This window comes from Pseudovirgaria hyperparasitica (assembly GCF_010093815.1).
Source record: "Pseudovirgaria hyperparasitica strain CBS 121739 unplaced genomic scaffold EJ05scaffold_16, whole genome shotgun sequence".
NCBI lineage: Eukaryota > Fungi > Ascomycota > Dothideomycetes > Acrospermales > Acrospermaceae > Pseudovirgaria > Pseudovirgaria hyperparasitica.
In genome coordinates, this window is record NW_022985564.1 from 38930 (window position 1) to 63198 (window position 24269).

At 51.6% G+C, this 24269-nt stretch overlaps 11 protein-coding genes across 11 annotated transcripts in view; 5 read left to right on the forward strand and 6 right to left on the reverse strand.

Annotated features, from left to right (window-relative positions):
• Positions 1–231: 231 nt before the first annotated feature.
• On the forward strand, positions 232–1961 carry EJ05DRAFT_494386 (prolyl-tRNA synthetase; the record flags this gene model as incomplete). The annotated part of the gene is made up of 2 exons (XM_033746194.1): positions 232–641; positions 695–1961. The coding sequence occupies 2 exons, from the start codon at positions 232–234 to the stop codon at positions 1959–1961; spliced, it is 1677 nt and encodes a 558-aa protein (XP_033596813.1).
• Positions 1962–2394: 433 nt separating this feature from the next.
• Positions 2395–3000, reverse strand: EJ05DRAFT_489088 (uncharacterized protein; the record flags this gene model as incomplete). The annotated part of the gene is made up of 1 exon (XM_033745763.1): positions 2395–3000. The coding sequence occupies one exon, from the start codon at positions 2998–3000 to the stop codon at positions 2395–2397; it is 606 nt and encodes a 201-aa protein (XP_033596814.1).
• A 1692-nt stretch (positions 3001–4692) lies between these two features.
• Positions 4693–6683, forward strand: EJ05DRAFT_456477 (uncharacterized protein). Its single transcript, XM_033742491.1, has 2 exons — positions 4693–4825; positions 4875–6683. The coding sequence occupies exons 1-2, from the start codon at positions 4768–4770 to the stop codon at positions 6194–6196; spliced, it is 1380 nt and encodes a 459-aa protein (XP_033596815.1). The 5' UTR covers positions 4693–4767; the 3' UTR covers positions 6197–6683.
• On the reverse strand, positions 6194–7610 carry EJ05DRAFT_479364 (PQ loop repeat protein-like protein). Its single transcript, XM_033744658.1, has 3 exons — positions 7218–7610; positions 6908–7165; positions 6194–6842 (listed from the first exon to the last, which is right to left on the reverse strand). The coding sequence occupies exons 1-3, from the start codon at positions 7283–7285 to the stop codon at positions 6290–6292; spliced, it is 879 nt and encodes a 292-aa protein (XP_033596816.1). The 5' UTR covers positions 7286–7610; the 3' UTR covers positions 6194–6289.
• On the forward strand, positions 7537–8768 carry EJ05DRAFT_139342 (uncharacterized protein). The gene is made up of 2 exons (XM_033739215.1): positions 7537–7895; positions 7981–8768. Exons 1-2 carry the CDS (start codon positions 7797–7799, stop codon positions 8593–8595), a joined length of 714 nt encoding a protein of 237 aa, XP_033596817.1. The 5' UTR covers positions 7537–7796; the 3' UTR covers positions 8596–8768.
• A 739-nt stretch (positions 8769–9507) lies between these two features.
• Positions 9508–11117, reverse strand: EJ05DRAFT_443389 (uncharacterized protein; the record flags this gene model as incomplete). The annotated part of the gene is made up of 2 exons (XM_033742083.1): positions 9508–10784; positions 10835–11117. 2 exons carry the CDS (start codon positions 11115–11117, stop codon positions 9508–9510), a joined length of 1560 nt encoding a protein of 519 aa, XP_033596818.1.
• Positions 11118–11708: 591 nt separating this feature from the next.
• EJ05DRAFT_443302 (cytochrome P450) lies at positions 11709–13428 on the reverse strand (the record flags this gene model as incomplete). The annotated part of the gene is made up of 5 exons (XM_033742077.1): positions 11709–11990; positions 12038–12148; positions 12193–12462; positions 12592–13121; positions 13170–13428. The coding sequence occupies 5 exons, from the start codon at positions 13426–13428 to the stop codon at positions 11709–11711; spliced, it is 1452 nt and encodes a 483-aa protein (XP_033596819.1).
• A 4319-nt stretch (positions 13429–17747) lies between these two features.
• EJ05DRAFT_139476 (uncharacterized protein) lies at positions 17748–18841 on the reverse strand. The gene has a single exon (XM_033739216.1). The coding sequence runs from the start codon at positions 18688–18690 to the stop codon at positions 17947–17949; it is 744 nt and encodes a 247-aa protein (XP_033596820.1). The 5' UTR covers positions 18691–18841; the 3' UTR covers positions 17748–17946.
• A 135-nt stretch (positions 18842–18976) lies between these two features.
• EJ05DRAFT_479367 (uncharacterized protein) lies at positions 18977–19721 on the reverse strand. The gene has a single exon (XM_033744659.1). The coding sequence runs from the start codon at positions 19321–19323 to the stop codon at positions 18994–18996; it is 330 nt and encodes a 109-aa protein (XP_033596821.1). The 5' UTR covers positions 19324–19721; the 3' UTR covers positions 18977–18993.
• Positions 19722–21180: 1459 nt separating this feature from the next.
• EJ05DRAFT_139493 (uncharacterized protein) lies at positions 21181–22493 on the forward strand. The gene is made up of 3 exons (XM_033739217.1): positions 21181–21255; positions 21313–21820; positions 21947–22493. Exons 2-3 carry the CDS (start codon positions 21429–21431, stop codon positions 22428–22430), a joined length of 876 nt encoding a protein of 291 aa, XP_033596822.1. The 5' UTR covers positions 21181–21255; positions 21313–21428; the 3' UTR covers positions 22431–22493.
• Positions 22494–23070: 577 nt separating this feature from the next.
• Positions 23071–24269, forward strand: part of EJ05DRAFT_503910 (uncharacterized protein) — a gene marked incomplete at both ends in the record, with an annotated part of 2664 nt that continues 1465 nt past the window's right edge. The window contains one exon of the mRNA XM_033747489.1: positions 23071–24211. Coding sequence (XP_033596823.1) covers positions 23071–24211 — 1141 coding nt within the window. The remainder of the gene's footprint in view (positions 24212–24269) is intronic.

Consider the following 24269-nt stretch of genomic DNA (forward strand, 5'->3'; position numbering starts at 1 on the left):
TGACCCCTCAGGCGGACCCCTCCAAAGATTCACGTTCAGTCACCGCAGATTAAGAGTCAGAGCTTCCGCGCCGCAAAGGTGACTCAACTACAGCTTTCCGTGGCATATATCTGGGTGTGCGCTCTAGTGTTTGTCTCGTCTGTACTCTATTATTCATTCAACATGGCTTCCGACGCATCAGCTTCCGCTGCTGCTGCTGCTGCTGCTGCTGTAGACAGCAAACTACAAGACATGTCGATCTCCGAAACAACTAAAAAGAAGGAGTCTAAGAAAAAAGAGCCCAAGAGCAAAGAACCCAAGAACACTCAGCAGAAGCAAGCGAAAGCCAAGACAAGTAAGAAGAATGACGACGCCGCCCTCATTGGTATCAATGTGAAAAAGGCAGACGATCTCGCAGATTGGTACCAGCAAGTCATTACCAAGGGTGGCATGATAAGCTTCTATGACGTGTCTGGCTGTTACATCCTTAAGCCCGCTTCATATTCGATATGGGAGTACATAAAAGAGTGGTTTGATGCGAAGATCAAGTCAATTGGTGTGGAGAACTGTTATTTTCCCGTCTTCATCTCGGAGGACAACCTTACTCGTGAGAAGGAGCATATCGAGGGTTTCGCAGCTGAAGTAGCATGGGTGACACACGGGTAAGCCCATTTCCAACGCACTTCTCCAGTCGCTTGATTGACATTGTATGCAGTGGCCAGAGTAAACTCGAGAAGCGCGTTGCTGTTCGTCCTACCTCCGAGACCGCGATGTACTCCGAATTTGCGCGCGAGATCCGCAGTCACCGAGACCTCCCCCTGAAGCTCAACCAATGGAACAATGTCGTGCGCTGGGAGTTCAAGCATCCGATGCCGTTCCTGCGCTCGAGGGAGTTCTTGTGGCAAGAGGGCCACACTGCACATTTGACCAAGGAGGGCGCTGGTAAAGAGGTCCACCAGATCTTGGATTGGTACGCTGGTATCTATGAGGAGCTTCTGGCTGTTCCCATGGTGAAAGGCACAAAGACCAACAATGAGAAGTTTGCCGGTGCGGACTACACAACGACCGTGGAAGGTTTCATTCCTGCCACTGGACGTGGGATTCAGGGAGGCACGAGTCATTGCTTGGGGCAACACTTTAGCAAGATGTTCGACATCAAGGTAGAGGATCCCGACCAGAAGAAAGAAGATGGAGGTGAGGGCAAGTCTAAGCATCTCTTCGTTTGGCAGAACTCGTGGGGATTCACAACACGATCCATTGGTGTAATGGTCTTGACCCACGGTGACGACAAGGGGCTTGTTATGCCTCCAAGGGTCGCTAAGATTCAAGCAGTCATTGTTCCCGTGGGTATAACTGCAAAGCTTGGAGAAGAAGGTCGCGCAAAACTTGAGGAGCAAGTCATAGCCATCGCGGAAGTTATCAAGGCAGCCAACGTCAGAGTCCACATCGACAGCCGTGAGGGCTATTCTCCTCCCTGGAAGTTCAACGATTGGGAGATGAAGGGTGTCCCGCTCCGTATCGAAGTTGGACCCAAGGATCTCGAGAAGCACCAGGTCTGTACTGCTCGTCGTGATACTGGAGAAAAGGGATCTATTCCCATTACGCAGCTTGGTACTGATGTGCCCACCCTGCTTGATACCATCCAATCAGATATGTTCAAAAGAGCTGACGCCATATATCGCGAGCATCGTAAAGAAATCACCAATTGGGATGACTTCGTCCCGGCGCTGAATTCTAAGAATTTCTGCCTTATCCCACACTGCGAAGGCGATGACTGCGAGGACGAGATCAAGAAAATGAGCGCGCGGACAGATACTGGTGATGACGTTGCCGAGGACGCCCGTGCTCCAGCTATGGGTGCGAAGAGTTTGTGTATTCCGTTTGATCAGCCTTCTGGTATCACCCTAGGCGAAACGAAGTGCACGAACCCCAACTGCAAAGCCTTAGCGAAGTCGTGGGTCATGTTTGGACGGAGCTATTAGAGACATATGCTCATCTCGTTTGGTGTTACACTCTATGATATTCGGGTGTTTTATTGTATTTGATCTTCATGGAGCGTTTGGGTGGTGAGGAGTCATGACCTGGAACGCAAAAGTGAATGCATTTCAGCAATAGGGTTATGCCGTCTATGCTATAAGAAATCAGATTAGTACAACTTAAGTGTTTGGGACATTCATTCTAGTGAGTATCAAATCTATGAACCGTGACGCTGAACCGATAAAATGAAAATGTGCATTGCTGTAAGGGGTATCTATACAAAATGAGGTCCAAACCGCTCAAATCCCGTATGCTTCCTAGCTATCTAATTGATTGTGCTCTTTTTTTATGCCAACTGCTCTCGTGTCCTTCACTCCACCGGGTTTCCATCACATCCAACGCAGCAGAATTGCAAAATGCTCCATCCTTAATCCTTGTTCACACGGCCCGGTAGTCGCCAAACTCACAAGAGTTCCACTGGACACCACCATCAACCTCCGTTGGCGAAGACGAAGCCATCGACCCTCCAGACCACATCTCCCCTTCAACCTGGCTCAGCAGGGAGTAGCCAGTGTTCACACTACTACCAGACAGAGATCTCACGTGCTGGCTCTCGTGTATCGGCGAGGAACTATGCGCCGCTGATGCGCGAAGCATCGCGACCAGGCTAGCGAAATGCGGGTCAACTGTTGTTGGTCGACCGGCACGGGTGTTGATGGGAGTGCCATCTGGGCGGCGGAAGAGTGGCTCTGCCGTATCCAGCTTCTCGGGCACCCTGGGGAGCGAGTAGAGGATAGCCGGGTCGCCGTAGAGGACTTTCTGGTCGGCGGTGCGGCCAGAAGACAGGGAGGGGTCCATGGTGCTGGGCACCGCGCGCTCGGCAGAGACCAGCTCTGTTGCAGGAGCATATCCGTATTGATACGGAGGGTGTGGGACTAGAGTGCGGACCTGGTAGTTGGCTGGTTGGTATGAGATACCATTGCCAGCGACAAAGTGGTGGAAGCCACCATAGCCCATGTAGTTCGCTTGAATGAATCTGGCCATGATGGCGGTGGACTATCTTTTGTATATCCTGTATCTGGGTGATGACAGTAGAGCGAGTATCTCTGTGCAGCGACTTGAATGGCAGTATTGAATAAGAGAATGTCAATGATTTAACCAGAGTCGAAACTTTTCGAACAGAGAAAGAGTACAGAAACCGAGAAAAATAAAATAGCGAGAGCGACGCGACAAGGGATTAAATATGAAAACCGCTCCAGTAAAACTTTCACTTTCGTGTCGAATCCATGGTATCGTGTTCCGAACGCTTCCAAGGTTGTTCAGGGGCACTGTTAGCGTGCGTGACGATTCCATGTTATGTAGTACCAGCAAACACTTCGCCCATACTTGTTCACATTTGTGTCCTAACCAAGTACCAATAATGATGATTCATTTCAGTGTATAGTGAGCATGATCCCGAGAAGAATTAGAATAGCGATACACCGATTGAGAGCATAGTCTATCGTAATTTCTGGTCGTTCACTTTCGTATCAACAAAAGTCTTCTTTACGGCAGTATCGATGTTTTTGTACGTGGAACGCCAGGATCCATGTCGGCTCTTAAACATCTTGAGCGATGATAGCAACCTTGACGTTGCTAGATGAGGCAAAGCTCTGGTCAAGACATCATCTCATGCTTCGATGTTGGTCAGCGAGGTAAACTAGACCGTTCGCCTGGGTTGCCCAAGAGATCGAAGTGTGGTCTTGCAGATGTAAATATAGGCAGCATAATTCCGTAACAGTTGTCTCCGCATCCATACAGTTCTCATCGTCGAGTACGTGATATGCAGGCAAGGACAGGAAACGGTAGATGCATTGTGACCTTCGTCCCAAATAATATGATAGGCCTAACAAATTTGCTCTCGGTATCGCGCATGACACGTACGTACTGAACAGAGCAAAGCGCCTTTCGTGAAGAGTCTTAAGGAATAATCCCATAATCTGCGCGTCTGTCGTTCCTAGTCGACCAGAGAGTTTTGATACGGGTCAACAAGAATAGGTCCTGATGCACATTTCGACTGTTTCGACCTTACTGACAGATTTTATCAACAGATTTAGGACCAAGATCTTTTGGAGGACTATGTCCTAAATCTAAGGAAATTAAGTACAAAGAAAGGGTCCAAAGGACAGAGCGAACCGTGGAAACGCGCAGAAGCGACGCTGAACAATGTACTCTAGTAGTTCACGACTATCCAACAAAAGTTTCATTTGGTCTTCGACGTGCACTTATCTCAAGGCTCCTGAGTCCTGCCGCATGCAGACAAATCTCTGACCCCAATGTAGCTACTGGGTTTGCGGTGAGATTCGACGCTCTTCTCCATCAACATTCTATCCTTTTGGTAACTAAATCTTCGAATTGAATTATCTTTTCGCCATACTAGCAGTTTCTAAATTCTGCTTTCCAGGATACTAGCCAAGATGACCAGCTCTCAGCTGACCATGCAGGCGGGTAGGGTAGCACAAGAAGTTATTCTGCCTTGTTGATGTGTTTCGAGATCTGAAAAAGGGAAGATCTTGTATATTACTCTCGATGTAGAGGTGATGTCTGCAAATGGCACAGACGCGAAGTCATATCTGGATGATAAATGGAGCTCTAATTAGTCCTGAGATGGTAAGCGTCGATACCGTTGACACCTAGCTTCTAAGGCTGCTTACTATGTATGCAAACCTCGGCTCAGTATGTCTACACATCGTCTTCAACACCATCACGCAAGCTTCACTATAACACACCCGCCAATATGCCCAGATAGCGTCACACTCTCCGGTACTCGAAATGGAGTACATGACCACACTTCAATCCGGCTTCGACGGCCTCAAGCCTTCTCTCTTCGGTATCCATCACATCACAAGCGCATCCGATCACTCACTGACATCCATAAGAACTCCTCTCCGAACAACAGCTGTCCTCCCTCCTCCCTCCGTCACTCCGCTACCTACTTGCGGTGTCCGCCCACCGCCATCCACGCTATCTCCTCCGTATCCTCAACTCCTTCGATGAACTTTACGCGCTCCTCTCCCTCCTCGTCGAGCGCCATTTCCTGCGCACCTATGGCGGTAGTTTCACCGAGAACTTCTACGGCCTGAAACGCGAGCGCGTACTGCAAGTCCGTGGCGGCGAAGTTCCGCGGGCACAACTGGGCGCTGCAAGCGATGTCCGCGCAACCCTGAAACTGCGACGGCAGGATGTGTGGGCAAATCTGGCGATCATGGTCGGTGTACCGTATATCAAAAGAAAGTTAGACGAAGGCTACGATATTCATGCCGCAGGCTCGAACTTGCTCGGGCCAGGCTATCGCGCTGATCGCGATGGCCTCTCACCAAACTCAACATTCAAGCAGAGGATAATGTACTACTATAAATGGTTCCTGCGGCGCGTATATCCCAGCGTGAACGCTGCATACTACTTCGCCCTCCTTGCCTTCAACCTCGCGTATCTCTTCGATGGCGCAAAGTTCCACTCCCCATTTCTCTGGCTGGTGGGCACGCGCGTGCGGCGCCTTGGACAGGCGGATTATGCAGCCATCGAGGCCATCACAAACCCGGCCCCGCAGGCTAAGAGCACAGCGCCGCGCGCAGGGCAAAACAACTCCATCTTCAACCCCCGAACAATGGTCGGTGTCGTATACCCCCGCGTCCTTTCCTCCTTTCGCATCCTCCTCCCCACATCCATCTTCGCACTGAAGTTCCTCGAGTGGTGGCATCAGTCCGATTTCGCACGGCAGCTCTCGCGAAAAGCGGCAGAGGGCATAGAACTACCGCCGCCCGTGACTGCCGGACTATCACGAGGGCTACCGCCGAAGCCCTCGAAGACCTCCGCGAAAGAGGTCCCATCTAGCTCCGACGAGAAGCCCGAAAAGGCTACCACGATACGGACACCCCCAATTGCCGCGTCTTCACTCCTACCTATCCTCACCGTTCCAGCACCATCGAACTCGGCGCTGTGTCCGATATGTACACAGCCGATCACGACGTCAACGGCGTCGCCGTATGGGCATGTGTATTGCTACGTATGCATACATCGGTGGGTGGATGGGACGCATGAGCGACAAGAGGCCTTCATGGAGGGAGGTGCTGGGGAAGAAGGCTGGGAGAAGGAGGAGGGAAGCAGAGAAGGGAGATGGGAGAGTGGGAGGGGGCGAGATGCGATTACCGGTCAGAGAATACTGGGCGGGACGGGCGGTTTGAGAAGAGTGTTAGCATGATAGGCTTGAGACTCAATATGTACCAATGATGTTATGTATAATCACGCCAGTAGCTATAAACATGCTATGCACATACAGACAACTCGATGTCATTCACCGACTATACGACCTCGTCCCCTCGGGATCCAGCGGCGTGCTCTCATCAATGGGCTCCGGATCGTCCGCCGGGTCCCTATGCTCCGCATGCGTCAACTTCTTGTCGTTCCTGTCCCTCCACCAGAAAGCGATCGCGATGCACAATAAGACCCCCTGAAGACACCCCGTCACAAGATACAGACCCCAGGTGCTCCACCCCGCCTTGCCCAAACGCGCATACAGACTCGCGCTCCAAATAAAACTCCCCGGCGTTTGAAGCAACATCATCGGTATACTCAGCGAATAAATGTTCTGCAAGCGCAGCGTCGTGACGATCTGTGGTATATACTGTATGGCTGCAAGGGACGCACCAGCGATGCCCAGGAAGTTAGCCCAGGATTGGAGGGCGGACCGGTGTCCAAACGTGAAGAATAGCGAGAGGATGAAGACGGTCAGGAAGAAGACCATGCTGATAAAGAGCACGCCCAGGGCTTCCTTCCATGCAGAGATCCCGGTAACGCCTGGGGAGTCGGTGGAGGAGCGGGGAAAGAAGAGAAGGAAGAGGAGAAGTCTACACTCAGATCAGCATCGCATATCTTCAATGTAGGAGTGGATGGGAGTGATGTAAGCACGTACATGAGGAAGAAACACGCCCACTGCACGCCCACCTGGAATACCCCTAGCAACGCCGCACCACACGCAAAGTCGCTGATCTTCTTGCAGCACATCATGTCCTCTTGGCTTATGGGCAGCGTGAGGATGTTCGCGATGCCGGCGGTGCCAGATACGGTGCCCAAAAGGACGAAGACGGAGGATATGCCATGGGAGGAGCGGCGCGATATGATCTTGTAGTGTTGCGGGAGGTAAGAGACGATAATGCCGACGAGGAGGAAGCTGTATTTCCTTGTCAGTGGGAAGCTATTAGGGCATGGTCTGTGGGACTGACAGTGAGATGCCAAAGTTGGCCGGGTCTGGGTGGGCGAGCTCGTTGCAGCGGTCCTTAAAGTCAGACATGATGGTCGCCATCATGAGCGCTGTTGTGTGAGAGTTGTAGAGGCTCAGACTACCCCGTCTCAAGCTTCATGGAGATGTTGTCGTCAGGAAGACACCAGCCCAGTTGTTGTACCTGGTGACGTGCGTTCAGGCAGGCACCAGGCCGCAGTGTAGCCTCGGAGTGGCTGGAGACTTGGAGCTTGAGCACGGGCCTTCACTAGCGCAGGAACGACTCCCCTAAACTCTGACCTGTATTAATTAATTCCTCATGTGCACCTTTTCACAAGGTGGTTGACCTCAGCAGTTTCTCGGGAGTTCTTATCTGTGCTGCGAATGATGTTCGAGATGGACTTAGTTAGCGTAAGGCCCGGGACTGCAAAGCTTAAGATAGGACGAATCCTCCTGCGTGCTTACGACCAGTATTACAAATCACATATATGACCTCACTGAACTCTAGCAAAGCTCACAAAGATTGATATCTCGCTAGCTACTCAATCTGTGTAGATCTAGCCTGGGGAGAGGAATCGAGGAGATGATGGCTTCTCTACAGCTTACTGATTCAGAAGCCGAAAAGGCATGCCGTGGCGAGTGTTGGCATGGCGTGCAAGATGCAAGGGAACGTAAACGAATACAAGACAGAATTGCCCAACGAGCACGACGTAAGAGCGAGGACTAGACGAAAGTCTAATGCAGAGCTCACCAGAAGCCTAGGTCAGCGTAAAGCAAGGTTCAAAGCCCTTGCACAACACCAACATCAACAACATCACCAGACGCCCAATACCAGCGAGGTAGAAGGATCAAAAGACGGAGATGACGATCCATTCTGCCACATCATGGACACTCTCCCCCCTCTAGATCCGGCCTTGAACATAGCAACTTACTCTCCATCCGAAGTCGTGAGTTCAAAGCCAGAAGACATGTTTGCCATCGTGCCACCAACCCTCGACCCTTCAGATCAAGTCGCCGCGACCGCACTGCCCGCACACTATGCACTGTTCCTAAACGGCGACATCCTAGGCCTGACCTGCGGCATGTCCGCCCCATCTCGCTCACTTACGCCCATAGAGATAGTACCCGCATCACTCTACCCGTCGATGTTGCAGCTCGTCACGGTCCACAAGCTGTGGATCGATCGGTTCCCGTTTCCTCGGTTCAGAGAAAACATGCTGAATCTCAGCCCTGTGATTGATGATGAGCAGTTTCTCCGTGACCTGTTCGGGCTGGACTCTGGCAAGTCCTTTTGCGTCAGGGAGGGCGGGATGAGCTGGGAGCCAAGAGACTGGTTCATGGGAAAGCAGATGAGCGAGAAATGGGGATGGTTGTTCTACTAAGTGAAACAACAAGGCAGCCATGGGTTCTACTCAGTTATGTTCTCCGCCCTCTCAATATGGAGAACGAACTCTAGCAAGCCACGATTCAAGGCAAGAATCAACCCTTCAGCGGCCTCCACTTTCAAGACCTCAAGAAATTGAAGATTTTACTATAAAATTCGCTGCCATCCACTTCAAATCTCACACCATGTTCGGCTTTTCGACACATACACTGCACGCACCGCTTTCTGACTAGCCACGGCATTCGTCGCCATCGCAGAATCGCCGATCAAGATTTTCCAGCCATCGGCTTATTCATACCCATAAGCCATCCCAACCATAGACACTAAGTCAAGTCTGCAATGCTCAGCTTGCTAGCCAAGAACCCTCCCAGCGAGACGAATAGACTGCGCGTGATATACTTTGCGTATATAAAGCCGTAGAGCACAGGTAAGGGGCATGGAAAGCATCATGCACCAGAGTGCGCGAACGTATCGACGAGTTTGATATGCCCAGGCGACAATGTGACATCACAACTCAAATGATTGAGCATGCCCCGCTGTCACACGACCTCATAGTCTTTATCTAATCGCTCAATTGCTCGAAGTCCAAAGCGGGTTCAATTCGGATGTTGACGCTTAAAATGCATATTAGGACATCTTTCATCATGTATTACTCCCCCTCCTCCGTCCGTTCCCTAAGGAGCACGAGTGGAATGTGATCCACAAGTAGAACGCCAGAAATTCTGTGGAGGAGCACAAACATAATCAGGTATTCTGGATTGTAACAGTGACTTCGTTCATCATACAGTAGGTATGATGCTTCAAGAGTTGGATAGCAATTTCATTGAAAGGGTCAAAGCTAAGTAAACCTAATCAACATCTAGCCTCATGATAGAGACCACCACTCAGCATCCCACAGTACGATCCCAAATCACTTTTCTGGAATCAAGGCAGCAACCAACCGCTTTCTAGCCCAATAAGCCTGCAAAAAGGCTCCATAACTCCACGTCAAATCATGCGCACCTCTCTCAAACCCTGTCACGCGATCAAACTGCTCGCTAAGACTTCCATCTGCATTCGCATGCGTTCGTAAAATGTAAAGGAAGTCGTCTCCGATGCTTTTCAGCCTCTCCATGGCTGTCTTGAAGACTTCCGAGCTTGAATTGTACACTATGCCAGCTTTAAGATCTGGAATAGAACTGGTGTTTGATAAGAGTCCAGACCAAAACGGCAGGCCAAGAGCAGTGACTGGTAAATTATGTTGAGAAAGGAGATGGGAAGCCGTGCGGAACATGACTTCGGCAGCGGACGATGTGCAAAGAAACCAAGGGTTGCCACCGTTTGGCGTCGTACCGTACCCATCGTAGATGTCCTCTGGATAGCGTCCAAGGCCCGCTGCTGCGAATCCAGAGATTGGAACCCGATGTGGTTCATTTATAGGATGGCGGATTGCTTGGTCATGGGTCAAGGCAAGAAGGGATAATAGGACTTCATCAGAATGAGGGGGATAAGGAGACTTCCAAGGCATATCGATCTCGGATTCTCCATGGAGCGATCCTAAGAGAAGGGCACAGTCAAGTCCAGAACGGGCAGTATTCTTGATAGCAATAAGGTGGTTCCGCTCTTCGCTCCAGAACTCGTGGAGAAATGCTGACAGCTTCCTAGCTTGTTTGTCGTACCACTTTGCGGCTCCAAAATCGCCAAACGCAATAGCAATACCGACGCCTTCACGAAGTGCACGGAGCTGGACCATGGCAGTGAAGAAATGCAAGCCGTATACCTCCTCCCATACATCAAAGCCATCGATACTCCAGTAGCGGGACACGTATTCCAAGTCCGCTTTTATCAAGCTATTGGGCGGCATTGATGGGTCATACAATATAGATAGTCGATGCCTATCTGGTTCTGTCCAAGCATCCGGGTGCGTCGCGTTGTAAGCTCGGAGGAAGGCCATGAGAGCCAATGCGCGTAAGGCGGGACCATCGCGTTGCGGTCGACCCCAATTCCTGTTGAAAGGCGAGCCATTCACAAGAAATTTCGGTTCTCCCAGCCCAGCTAGATCGTCAAAGCCGCCCGACGGATTATCAATGTGCTGAATCTTGTATTGAAGGGTAACGAATGCCGATATTATAAGAGACAAGTCGGCTGAAGGGGACTTTGCATACATGTCCACGAGGGTAGACATGGTGATAGAAGCGTCTCGGATCCCTGAGTCTTGTAAGCGAAGTCTCTGTCATGATCGCAGATATCATACGCACACTGAAAGAAGTAGTTGGGATGATCGCGGGACGGACTTGCGATCACAGTCCCCCATGCCGCATTCTGTGCTTCATGCCCTTTGGGCGCGACGTTTGCAAGCAATTTGTCAATGGCGATATGCTCTTGCTCTTCTAGCCAATGGTCGAGTGGGACATCGGTACTGATTGAAATGGCTTGCTGTGCAGTTTTGCCGTACTTCTCAAGCAGATTCCATGGAGGATTCAGCTGGAAGGCGAACGCGTAGAGGACAACGTATGCGATGACGATCGCAGTGAGGAGCATCATAGGGATATAGGATCGAGTATTAGGATTCCAAAAGGCAACGAGAGCTGAAACAAGCAAGCAACAGACCAAAAGATGAGAGAGATTGACAATGAGGTGATGGGTGAGAAGGGGATCTCAACGTCTCGAGTAATGGACTACCTACGGTGGGCGACTGCCAAGGTGGCAGTTTACTCGCATTATATAAGGGGTAAGAGCGACCTTGACCAGCATTAGAAGACTACTGCTTGAAGGAATCATTTCCAAGTGCAAGCGTAGGTGCCAATTCCTCACGAGTGTGGACAGTTCTGCATTAACAAGAGTAACTACAGTGAGCGCGCAACATCGTGACGAGACTATAGTAGAGGAAGTACCGGTGCATGGCTGAGGTATGTAGATTGATTCATCTACGTATACAGCATCAACACTGACTTCAAATAGTCAAAGAAATTCATGCTGGATTCGACTTCTGCCTCTTTACGATAAGAGGTAGTTTTATAGAGTCTCGTCAATCACTCATCTCGTGTTTTAATTTTGATATGGAACATCTTGCCGTCGAAGCTGCTCATATTAGCATGAATCTACCTTGCAGCTGGCAGTGGACAAGACAACTTACAACGACAAAAACGAGTCTTTGAACTTCATGTCCTTGTCCGTGGTATCGTGGACACTGACGCTGAATCTCCGGAAGAGGTTTGCCATGAAGACATACATCTCGCACCACGCCAGGTCCTTTCCTAGACATCCTCGCGAGCCATGGTAGAAACTGACCATGTACTTCTCAAGCTCTCTGGAGGTCTCACCCTGCGTCCAGCGATCAGGGTCGAACTGCTCCGGGTGAGAGAAGACGTCTTTGTGGTTGTTGAGTAGGATAGCGGAAGTTTGCATGATTGTCTGGTGCGGTAAGTACCTACGAAACATCTGGAACTAGGGATACTTACCCCTCCAGGAATCCGGTGACCATATAATTCAAAGCCCTCTGCTGGAACTTGGCGAGGTAGTCTCCCCGGCACTGGAGAAGCCCATCGCAGACTCTCCTGTATAACGGCAGTCTGTTCTTGGTCAGACGAGAACTCAACATGTAAGCCAGACTCACAAGATATGGCAGCTGTTTAGCAACCTTGTAAGTTATTTTAGAGTCACCGGGGAAGGCATGATCAAGTTCCCGCACAAGGCTCTTATAAATGTCGTTGTTGCGGCAGATCTGGTAGATGCCTTGGTACATGACGGTCGAAGAGGTATCGACAGCTGCAGTCATAAGGATGATGACTTCTGACATGAGACTTTCCCCTTGGGGTACCACATGACCTTTGGCAGCGTTCGGATCAATCAACTGCTCGATTATGTCGGACCTCACACGACGTGACTTTGGTTCATTCTTTTCCTTGTGTTCCTCGACCAGAGAAGAATCACGATTACGAAGGTAGTCATCCATGACGGTTCCCACGTCCTGTATGTCTCAGCAGCGATCTCTAATTTGTATCAGTTGCCTTACTTGCGCGAATTTTCGAATGGGAAGAGGAAATATCCACTTCTGTATAGACGGAGGCAGCTTGTACATGGCTCGAGTTGTGGTAGGGGCTACAAATGCCAACCAGGTCTGCTGCAGCACTGCATGGAGGAGGTCGACAAAGTCACTTCGGAAATCGGGATCAAGAACACATTCGTGGTCGGTGGCCAGAAGGAGCCTTGTTGCAATATCGATGATGAAGGCATTGCACAGTTTCAAGACATTGACAGGCGTATCCGAGTGAGCGAATTGCTCCAGTCGACTATTCAAGGACTCCGCCTTGCTCTCAATCCATTTTGCATGCTCAGTCACTCGACTTATCGAGAAGGCGGGCGCCAAAACCTGTCTACGGACGCGGTGCTTCTTTGGGTCTGTCTCGGAGACCACCGAAGGCAGCATTATCAATTGGTAGAAATCAGGATCCTTCAGAAACCCACTGGTGACTTTGGCCATGCGCTGATAGATCTCCGGATCGTTGATGTGGAGCGTGTTTGGGCCCAGGCGGACCACGGGTCCTGCACGTGTGAGTTGTTGAAGACATGACCATTCAACCTCGCACTTACCATAGGTTTGGTGAAACTTCTCAAGCTGCCATACCAGCATACACCTGTTTTCGCCCCAATAGTTATATACGAGCTCAAACCATGCCGGATCAACAATGGCGAGCTTTGGTCCTGGGTAGCGAGATAGAGGGTGTAGGTACAGCCTATACACCCCACGTAAAACCCAGAACAACGAGTATCCAACGCAAGTGCTCAGAGTCAACAAAATCAACCATGTCGAGGTGGGCACGTTCTCGAATACCGATAGTTGGTACCCCATGTTCGTGCTCGGGCTGCTCTCCATCCGAGGGAATAAACAACTCAAGAGGAAAAAGAAGAAGAATTGCACGAACGGCTCAAGATATAGATGAAACTCGCGTGTTTAGTAGACTGGAGATTTGCGGAGATGCTCGTGCCGGCCCGAATTCATAGTGGGCCCAGGCCGGGATGTATGGAATGACTTCGGTCCAGCAACATGATTTTCCACACTAGACGATTCAGGATCGCAATCGAGGTAAATCCTACGAGACTGACGGGTATTCAGGCACGGAATTCGATAGCATAATGTGGTTGATGTCAAACTCATGACAATGCCACTAAACGCCAGTATATTGTCCGCAACTGAAGCCCACGTTTGTCTTTATATCCCTGCCCCGAGCAAGTAGCTAAACAAACATGTCGTAGAGTACCTGTATGTCCTCCAGTACCATAGGAAACAACCTGAAACTTGCAGGAGCCTCTCCCTTATCCATCCATCAACGAAGGATGCTAAATTATGAGCAGTTGGAAGTACATCCAATCAAACCACACTCAAGTGCCGAGAACCCAAGCTATACCCTGGCGAGAAGGTGACGAGTAGACAAGCACGGATTGGACATTACGCCCCAGTTTACTCCATCAACACCCTTGATGCTATATAGGGTATTAGTGCACTGTGCACACGTGCGAGACCCTTAGTCCCAAGCGAGTCATCATCGGGCCGATTCACATCTTCTATAGATAGCCTTCGTTTCGCCTGATCGATGCTTGTAAGGGACTAACGAACTAATCCGGATGAACGATCTAGCGAACACGAATTTGTCACTCGTGCGGATCACGCCACCACTGATGCAAGGAGACGTTCTCGAACGATTGATTGCAGTCGGCATATGTGACGTACACGGTATATGCATGGAAGGACAGTAGCTTCCATGTTTGGAACCGTGCATATACAGTGAGGGGACACCTTCGCGGCCTGAAATATGCCTGTCCCAGACTCTAGGACTGTATCACAGCACGCAGGACAACGGATACTCAATTGGGTGGCATGAGGAGTTAGTGGACATCTATCTACTGGCGAAAAGGTCACCCGTAGAATCTATATATCCTGCTCAGGAGACTACCTATTTAGGCTTGGAATTTACTTTGATAGGTGAACTGTGTATATCTAATTATTCAGGAGGACGCTGCAGTCTCGCTGCGCTAACGACTACTACCCTGCCTTATATACACATACATACACATTTACTACACAAAATCTCGGACACCCCTCCGCCAAACCCAACGAATTCACAAGGCATCCATCACTCTACTCTAACCCGACAAACCCAACCTCCCTTACCCGGCAGACCTGACCTTACCCAAACAGGCAGTCACACAACACATAAATCCACTCCCTCCTAACATACTCCACCACAACCCCAAAAGTACGAAAAGGTCGACGATTGCGTCCCTCCGCCCGCAGTGCAAAGGAAGCCAATATCTCATGCCTCCATCCCCCCCTCAGCCAGAAGACCATATTGTACAATGTCTGCCTGTCGCTGATAGAATCGTACGCAGCAATGCGCGTCTGTGCGCTTTGGATCGTGAGTATCATCACCATCAAACGCCCACACTGAAGAGACTCATCACGGCCAAACTCATGCTGAAGACCTTCACCAAGCATATTAGCTAGTATGTGTCGTCAGCACACTCCATGCCTAGCAGGTACGCTGGCAAAGCATGAGACATGAAAGAAGAGTTGAGGAGAGGAGAGGGGAAGGCGAGCAGGGGCATGGGGAGGGCGTTTTTCCGGGAGCCAGGGCGCACGGAATGGCTTTCCATCCACTGTGGTTTGTGTGGAACTATGGCTTGAGGGGGATTGGTGAGGGGAGGGGGAGGAGGAGGTTGGGGATGTATTTATAGTATTTGGGGATGCTGGGGTGGGTGGTGTGTAGAGTAGTGCGTACTAAGGGGTGGAGGGTTGGTGGTGGCGAGGTGAGATATGTGAATGCATATACTGTGCGTGTATTCATAGAGGAGAGGCGGAGATGCTGGCTTTGTGAATGACCCTGCATAGGGCAGACTCTGAATAATATGCCGGGTCGATCCCTCTCTCGCTCCCTACCTCCATCCCAATCATCAACCCCCCCAAACAGCATATAAACACACTCCTTCCACACACCTCTACCCTCCCTCACTAAACCCCCATCTCTTCCAAATGCATCTCATCAAACATGACATGCCCGCGTCGGTGCTGGAGTGCGATCAACAACCGAGGAATGCGTCGCCTGTGTATACTACGAAACCAGATGATGACGAAGCTACTGACGATGATGACGACACGTATCATCCTCCGACCATACACAGGCAGAACAGCGCATAGAAGGATGTAAATCTCCCTCGTTACATGGTGGTGGTGTACATCATCATCACCACAACGCAGCACCGGAACAACCCAAAGCACCCCAGCTACCATATCAGACTCAACGAGTCCACAGCACCGCAACACCAGGAACAACATCGTACATCACCCTCGCTTGGTGCAGGGACATGTGACATTTCATGCAATAGGCGAGCCAACGCATGTAGGCGTTGCCTAGACTTTGAGGGCTGCTGGATGGAGGATCAGTATTGTGTTTGAGAGGGAGGAGGAAGGAGTATTTATATGTGTGGGTACGTATGGGAGGTAAGATGTTCTTGGGCGGGATGGGGCTTTGTCGGGTAGGGATGCGGTTGCTGGGTATATAGACATACACGGATACAGGAGTAGTGGTATCTTACCCGGCGTTCGCGTGGACACGTGCGTGCTTGTGATGTAGGAGTAAGCTGGGTAGTAGATGTATGGATGGGTGAATGGATGAGTGTGTCTGCGCATTGTATCGCGGCGGATGTACCGTGTACGTGGACATTGTATATCTACCTAACTAAATGTTCTTCTACTTTCCTCCTCTCTTCTTCTCACATCCTCACATCCTTACATCTTGCCCTGGTTGCTGTTTTCAACTTCGATGAGAATAGCGACGTGCATTACCATGAGCATGGGGATGTGCGGTCGAGCACCATGAACATTTCGGGAACATGAGCGTGCACCTAGCTCACAGTCAAGATCATGCTGGGGTGGTTGGGACCCCTGCGGTGGATGTACGACGTGCATGCATGATCTGGTTGGGCAGTGGATTGGATGGTCTTGCGGAATGGTAGTGTAGAGGGACGGTGATGGTCATGCTGGTCGTTGTGTGATGATGATGTTCATGCATATCTGTACAGATGACGATCAGCAGCACGCCATGACAATACTCACCACCAGCACTTCCTCACAATATCTCCCAGACAACGAATCATTCCAGGCATCGAGCAGACCGCGAAACCATCATCCCCGACATGCCACGACGTACCATGTTTCCAGCCGCACACAGGCACAGGCCCAGGCACAGGCACAGCAATGGCATGAGAAGAACAATCGCGTGCACGCACATGGGTATATACTTCCATTACCCGTGCTCTAGTGTCGAAGCGAACCAAAGATGATAGTGAGACAGAAGGGAGAATGAGAGAAGATAGAAGGGAAGACTTTAAGAACGGTCATAGACACACGCTCGCGTCTGAAGCGCCGGGTAGGTGGATGACGGAGGCTACGGCGCGTCCATGGATGGATGGTATACGCGTGATTCAGCTATGTGAATGACGACGCGCTGAACATACCCGGCACAGCGCTACCCGTATCAAGGCAGTATCGACTGCACTTCTTGACACCAATCTTACCTTACTCTACAAAGTATCCATGATCATGGCCCTTGGCAGTAGCCCACTGTCACTGATCCACTACATGGATTGTGTGTGTTTTCTGCGTCTACCCCTATGACTAGTCACATGGTTCTCCTGACATGGCCCTGTGTCACTGCGGGTGATACATTGTTGTGGTGATGGATGCCTTTCTTACGTTTGCATGTTAATGTGTATCACCGAGGCTGGAGATACATGTCGGGACTAATGAGCTGTGTGAGGTTGGGTGCGTGGCACCTCGACTGACAGGCTGTGTGGTTCGTATCTGATGGAGATGAGATTGAGGAAGACAAGGCTTGACTCAGAAGTGCATCGACGATAGGATATTGACAGGCGCATTCGACCATAGAACCAACTCTTCTACCCCTATGCTGCATCAAGTCTAGTGATTGACTCAAGCATATAGAAGTCTAGAGGTTGGTTGTGGATACTGGTGGACCGGGCCGATGATCTGGACAAGAGTACCATTAATCCACGACCAAAGTGCTTATTTTGACGTCAAGGTCTCCACTTGAGGCGTTGACTAGACGATGGCGCTGCTCGATCAATGGCGACGATATGCAACCTCGCCAGCCACCACAGCGATCTTGATATATGGAAGTGGACTCGGGCAAAGGGCTTGTATCTATGCTGCAACAATGGCCATCGATCTCCGATGCTGATCATATGCGTAGGTGAGGCCAAGCTGCTCGGATGGCTCCGTAGGGCTATCATCCGAAGCTGCCAAGCTGATGGTCGTTTCAAGGCTGTGATTGGTACTGTGACTACAACTTGCTTACTTGTCGAACGGTGAGATTGCCAAATCGATGGCGATATCAGGTTTCGCACGAAGTGGTATAGAAGCAGAGTAAATTGAGTCGAGTGGCTTGACAACGTATAGGTGGCTGTTGTCCGTTCTTGGCCTCTTAGTCTCCGACCTAGTGGCTTGGATGATGGCATTGATATTTATCCATTGGACAGATGAGCTCATAGTGCAGTGCATTCTTGAGTTGTGCAGGTGTAAAGGAGTAGCTGAGCGACATTTGCATTCTTGAAGATTGTGGAGGGGGAAGGTATCGTGCGTTGCGGGCATGAACCCCCCTTGTTGTTGATCGTCGAAGTTTTTTTTTTGGCCAAGCAGGACTTGATAAAGTAGGTATGCAGTGCTGTGAGTGGATCTCTGGTCGTCTATTGTGCCACGACGATTCTCTGTATTACACCTATGGCGTTCACGTTGTTGCGTGACTTTTGTGGTGCTACAAATCAAATCTAGCTCCGATAAGCCTCTTGTAGATGCAAGTCTTCCAAGGAGACTGCCTACACGGCGTGACTGGTCACCGGCAATGGATTGCAGTGCGATCACAGGCCCAGGGATGTACTCGGTATCATGATTGTTGGTCGGATGTTTGACGACACATGGTGACCTGGCCGTGACCTCGGATGCGAATGGAAGGAAGTCTAAGAAAAGACAGCATGGTAACATAAAGAGCGCAATCGGGATTTGTACACATCGATCTGACTTGAGCATGCATCGGAACATCGTGCATGTGGAGACGCAATTCTTGCACCCCAGATCCGTCCGAAACAATGGACGTTGGCCTGGGAAAGAGGAGGCGAAAGGATTCGAGCGACGGCTCTATGTCAGGCTCTGGCTTGGCCGCACATTAAGCTGTCAGGGCTGTCATGGTCAAGATGAGAAAAGCATAGTGCAGCCCACGAATCGGACCCTTAGAGAGACGTCACTGCCCCAGGTGATCTGTGCGCGAGATGCAGTGCAGCGTCATTTGGCGAACAAGTGGCTATTTTGGACACTATAGAATATCGAAGGAAGAGTTCTAGAAGGTCAAGGCTTGAGAGGTGGACGAGCATCCCCTGGCAGTGAGATTTGCAGCGCATGTTGTAAAAGTGCACGGTCACAGTGAGGAAGACGGCGGAACACAGTGCTTTGGCGTCCAGAGCCAGGATGGTTGACAACATCAGCAGCAGTTATCAACATCAAACAAACGCAAAGATGGAGTCCGAAGCTTGAGGGAAGTGGTCGGAGAAGGGTGATGCGGGAAAAGAACGGGGCGCACCGCATCCCGTCTTGGCTGGAGCTGACTGAGGTTGGATGATGTGGTCCTGCGGAGCTAAAGTGCCAGTGTTGTAGGTGTGCTTTGTCTTGCTTGTCCATGACGACGACGTCAAAGGCTGAGGATGAGGTTTGGGTTGGTACAGGATGATGACATGCAGTCGTTCTGGCGTTTGCAGAAAATGGACAACGTCTGACGGAACTGACAGAGCTTCCACTGGACGGAATGAGACCAAGGCGAAAGATGAGGACGATGGTGTCTCTCGCAGTCAGGCCTCACCTCAGCCAAAGCGTGGCATGGTATGGCATGGTGAGGCGCGGAGAATGACGGAAAAGGTAATCGGGTAACGGATGGAGGGAGTTGGCGGAACTGTAGTGAGTAGGTCTGGTGCGGATCTGATAAGCAGCAGCGGAATATACGAGTAACGAGGTGACGGCCAAATCACAGGCCGGAGTTTGGGCTTAGCAACAAGATGCATAGCAAATCACTCCAACGGAACAGATGGCGCCGGCGCTCCAAGCAGTCGGGGCGTGCGGGTGCTGGAGATGCAGAGTTTATGTGTGGGATGCTTGCAAGTGTTGCGTGCAGCGTGCGTGCGCGTGTGCGTGTGCATGTGTATGCATAACAAGAGATGGAGGGCGATAGGTAGATGGGCGGCAGTAAGATATCAGCTGAGGGAGGGTAGCAGTAATAGGGATACTATTACTGCCAGTGCTTCTGTGCTCTAATTATATAGTATACACCGCATGCACGTCCTAACCTGTGACCTTTGTCGAGATAATAATAGTTGGCAGAAGGTCAGTCAGCCGCGAGTTTCGACGATGTCTCTCTTCCATCTGGATATCTAGACAGCTGGTCATTTTAATTAATTACAGTATCAGTATCTAGAACATCTGTATATCTATTAGTAAGCGGGCTGTACCGCTGTTTGCCGTCCATCATACTATCCCCCACACTGGGCATGACTCGGGGTAGATGGATGAAGAATACGCATACGTGATATAGAATACGCAGGATAAGTGGCGCCCTTGTGACAAGAACACACCACAAGCCACCAAGGATAGGCGGCTTCTGAATGGCTGCAGGGCCCGTACTCTCCCCGTGCATCGAGTCAGACATTCCAGAGCCTCATTTGCTCCACTTGGGTAACTTGATTGACATGCCGCCGCCATGTTCAGTAGCCTTCTATGGCTAAACTGGTGCTCGTCTCTCATTACCAGTAGACATATCGCTCCAGTCAGAATGAAAAGAGTTGTTGCCATCGCGGGCCACGTGTTGTTGTGTGCGCTGTGACGAGCGTTTAGGGCTGCCGGATGTGTCGCTGTACATCGTAGCACGCTTCTTCTTCCTCATTCCGCTCCTCTCCACCACCACCTGATACCCCCTGTACCCCCCCCCCCCCTCCCTTTCTCCGACATGGATCCCCCTCCCCCCCCCCTCACCCCTAGTATTGACTCGTCGTTGTCACTCTATCAACATCCATATCACTACTTGACTCCACTCAAGAACATCACAATCATCCATACAACTCCTCCTCTGCCTTTCCTGCAACCCCTCCTTGTCCCCACGTCCCTATCGCCAAGCCTACGCAAACTGGCTATCTCGCACTCTGGCCAAGTCCCCGAACACTGACCCACTACCAAAAAGCATCCCGATCACTCACCCCACTCTGCTCAGACGCCTGCTGCCCTCTCTCCTCTATAATAACCACTGCTCGCCGTGCCACCACTTGCTCCGACCACAGCTACTTCTGCTTATACACCTAACCCTCACTCAACTCAACTCATCCCAGACCCGTCCAAATATATCACTGATCCAGCTCGAGTCTTCTCCTCGGCCATCCTCTTATCCTCGTCTTCTTCGACGGCCGCAGTGCCTTCCCACCAATTATTGATGTCGGTTGATTTGCGTCAAGCTCGCACCTCTCTTCGCTTTCCCTCTCGAGTACAGACTGTCTCGAGAGCCCAGATCTCCAAGGTCCATACAGGAGATATCACTAGGCCCGCTAAACGAACGTAAACAGCAGACGTACCGTATGTTGTCATGTAGCCTTGCACTACGAGACTGCAGATACTGATAGTGACGGACAGAATATAGATCAAGCACTACCTCTACCCCCATCCACCATCACGAAACTGACTAGTCCGTGTCTTACATCGGATTCACTTAAACAGTCGCTCTCGAGTCGAGCACCACTACCACCATCATGGAGAAGTTTGCCGCTACAGCAATCACCCTTGTCAGCTCACAATGCTCTGTCGCCCAGCAAATGCAATTCGCCTGTAGTCAGGCCAAGCATGACCTTGACCTCGCCAGAGCCGCTGCTGCAAGAGGTATGCCGACCGCAACCTTTGGCAAAAAGAACGACATCCGCATCGTAGGCATCCATGAATACAAGGAAGCTGCTCTGAGTCTTGCCGAGGCCTTTGAGGTCGATGAGCTGTCGCGGTACTTTATTGATGTGCCAGACCGTGAGCATGCAACAGAGCAAGAGAAGTGGGAGCTCCACCTCTCCATCTTCGAGTACATTGTGTATGCCCACTGTCTGAAAGGTTTGGTCACCACGACGGGTCCAGGTTATGCTGCCGTCGCGCTATGGTACGTTGTCTAACAAACTGCGAGCGCGCTCATCACGGTCCATACAGGTTCTCCGAAACGTAGAGATGCACCCGATCTTGAGTTTCAGGTGAGCGCGCCACGACCACTCTGCTAAATCACTACCAGGCTGCCTCCAGGCGATCATATCGATGACTGGGCCACCATGCTGCGCAGCGGCATGTGGCGTCTCCGATACAAGTTGTCTGCCGAGGCCCGGAAGCGCTTCTTCGACGAGTTTCTGCCGCTGCTGCACGACACCAAGGTCGGTGTGCTCGGTGCTCTCGACGAGAGCTCGTGGTACCTGGTCTACGTCGGCACTCGGCCCTCTGGGCGCGGCAAGGGGTATGCGAAGAAGCTGATTGAGCAAATCTCGTCTCTCTGCGATGAAGAAGGCCGTGCCATCTACTTGGAGAGCTCGAATGCGATCAACCCAGCCATCTACCGCAAGATGGGGTTTGAGGATCGCAAGCGAGTGTACATGCAGAGGATCTTGGACCGCAACGTCGAGCTAGACATTATGGTGAGAATGCCCAAGGCGGCCGATGAGAAGGTCATCATTCGTGAGAAGCTTCCGGCTGCGTCGGTGAAGATCCATCGTCTGCAGGTTTAGACGCCACCACAGTGGTGAACAGCACCGGTAAGGTATGTGCACGGAGAGTGAGACTGTGAAGGCGGCGTGCGTTGTTTGACTTTGTTCTTGTTTTTTCGGGCCCGACTCCATTCACTCCTTGCTTGCTTACGATGACGAACCTGTTCGGCTAGCTATTTGGAACACTCCTCTCTTTTGAAAATGACATGCGAATTCTTTGGCTTGGGACAGTGGCTGCAAATGTTCTGCAGATCGAATGACGTGATGCCATGTGTTTGCCGTTGTGTCGTTTCGTGGCTGAGCTGCTGGTGTTTTAGGCATCCGGGCCCAGCTTTCCCAGCCCAGTCCTCCAATTCCAACATCAACACGCACGGGAGTCTTGAGCCATGGCATTGTACCTTTAATGAGGCTGGGCAACACAGACACTGTGTCTCAATGTTGCCATGCACATCCGCAGATCAACTGACCCCGCCTCCGCGCGACAAACGCATCTCCCTGCCCAGCCTACGATATAAACTCAGGGACCGCAAATCACTTTTTCCCGACACGCGACTTGATAAATCGCGCGCTCGCCGTACATAAACCACATTTCCTGCCGACGCATCCTCTTTCCTCTACGTTCTCGACACTATATTTCAGCACCCAGAGGCAGCTTACGAACATGTCACAGGTCGCTGTATGCCTCGGCGGTCTGCGACTGTGCAAGATTTCCGAACCACGCCGTCCGCAAGCACGCGTCCCCGGCCTCAAAGACGACCACGACCACCCTTTCCGTCGAGACCTCGCCGAAAGGTCAGAGCTGCAGCTGAGACCGACTACGACACCACCGCCTGACCACAACGAAGACGACGTGCTCGAGCACGACACGCGGTCACTGCCGCCGAACAGCCCTGCTGCGCGTCTTGCATCTCCACCTGTAAAGTGGGAAGTACATAGCGGCGGCGGCGGCGTGGACGAGAGGGCGTGGCGTACACCACAGGCAGCGCTGTGTTCTGAGATACCGACAGATCCGGCTGTCCAGCGGGCAGCAGCGTCAACAGCTCCTCAGCTCACGACGATAGCCCGGAAATCCGCATACGGAACGCCGCATCCGGACCCTCACCAGAGCATATTCGGCGGCGAAGCACGACCAGATCCAAACGCACTCCCACCACCACCATCAAACCCCACCTCTACAACACCACACAGCCCACACCCCATGCCCCCTAACCCCTCCCCCTTCCTCGCCCTCCCCCCCGAACTCCGCGCCGCAATCTACACCCACCTCCCCACCCCGCTCATCCACCCCACCCCCCTAATCTACTGCCTCTCCACCACCCACCCCACAAAGTCCCACCCGCTCACCACCCTCAACCGCGCCCTCCGCGCCGAAGCCCTCGCCATCTACTACAGCCAAAACACATGGCTCATCAAGCTCGAGGACGCAGCGTTCTATGACGCGTTCCGCGCCTGGATCGCGGGCGTGGGACGAGCGGTGGGGTATCTGAGGCGGGTGCGGGTTTGTGTGCGAGCGGGGGTAGTAGGGAGGTGTAAGGAGGTAGTGAGACAGCGGAGTTTGCCTTCTGTTGCGGCTTCGCTGCCGGTGTATTATCATCGGATGCCGGAGGAGGAGGAGGGCGAGGCGATGCTGGAGATTGATCTTAGTGAGCGGGGGGATGGGCCTGTGGTTCGTGTGCTGCGGTGTGATGCTGGGGGGTGTGGCTGTGGTGGTGGTGGAGGCGGGGGCTGTGGGCGCGAGGTTGTGTGTGGGGTTGTGCGGGAGGCGGCGGTGCGGCTTTGGGATGTTAAGCATGGGCGCGAGGGTGTGCGGGTGGGTGATTGGGAGGAGTTTGTGGATGGGGTTTTGGGGAGGTTGGGGAC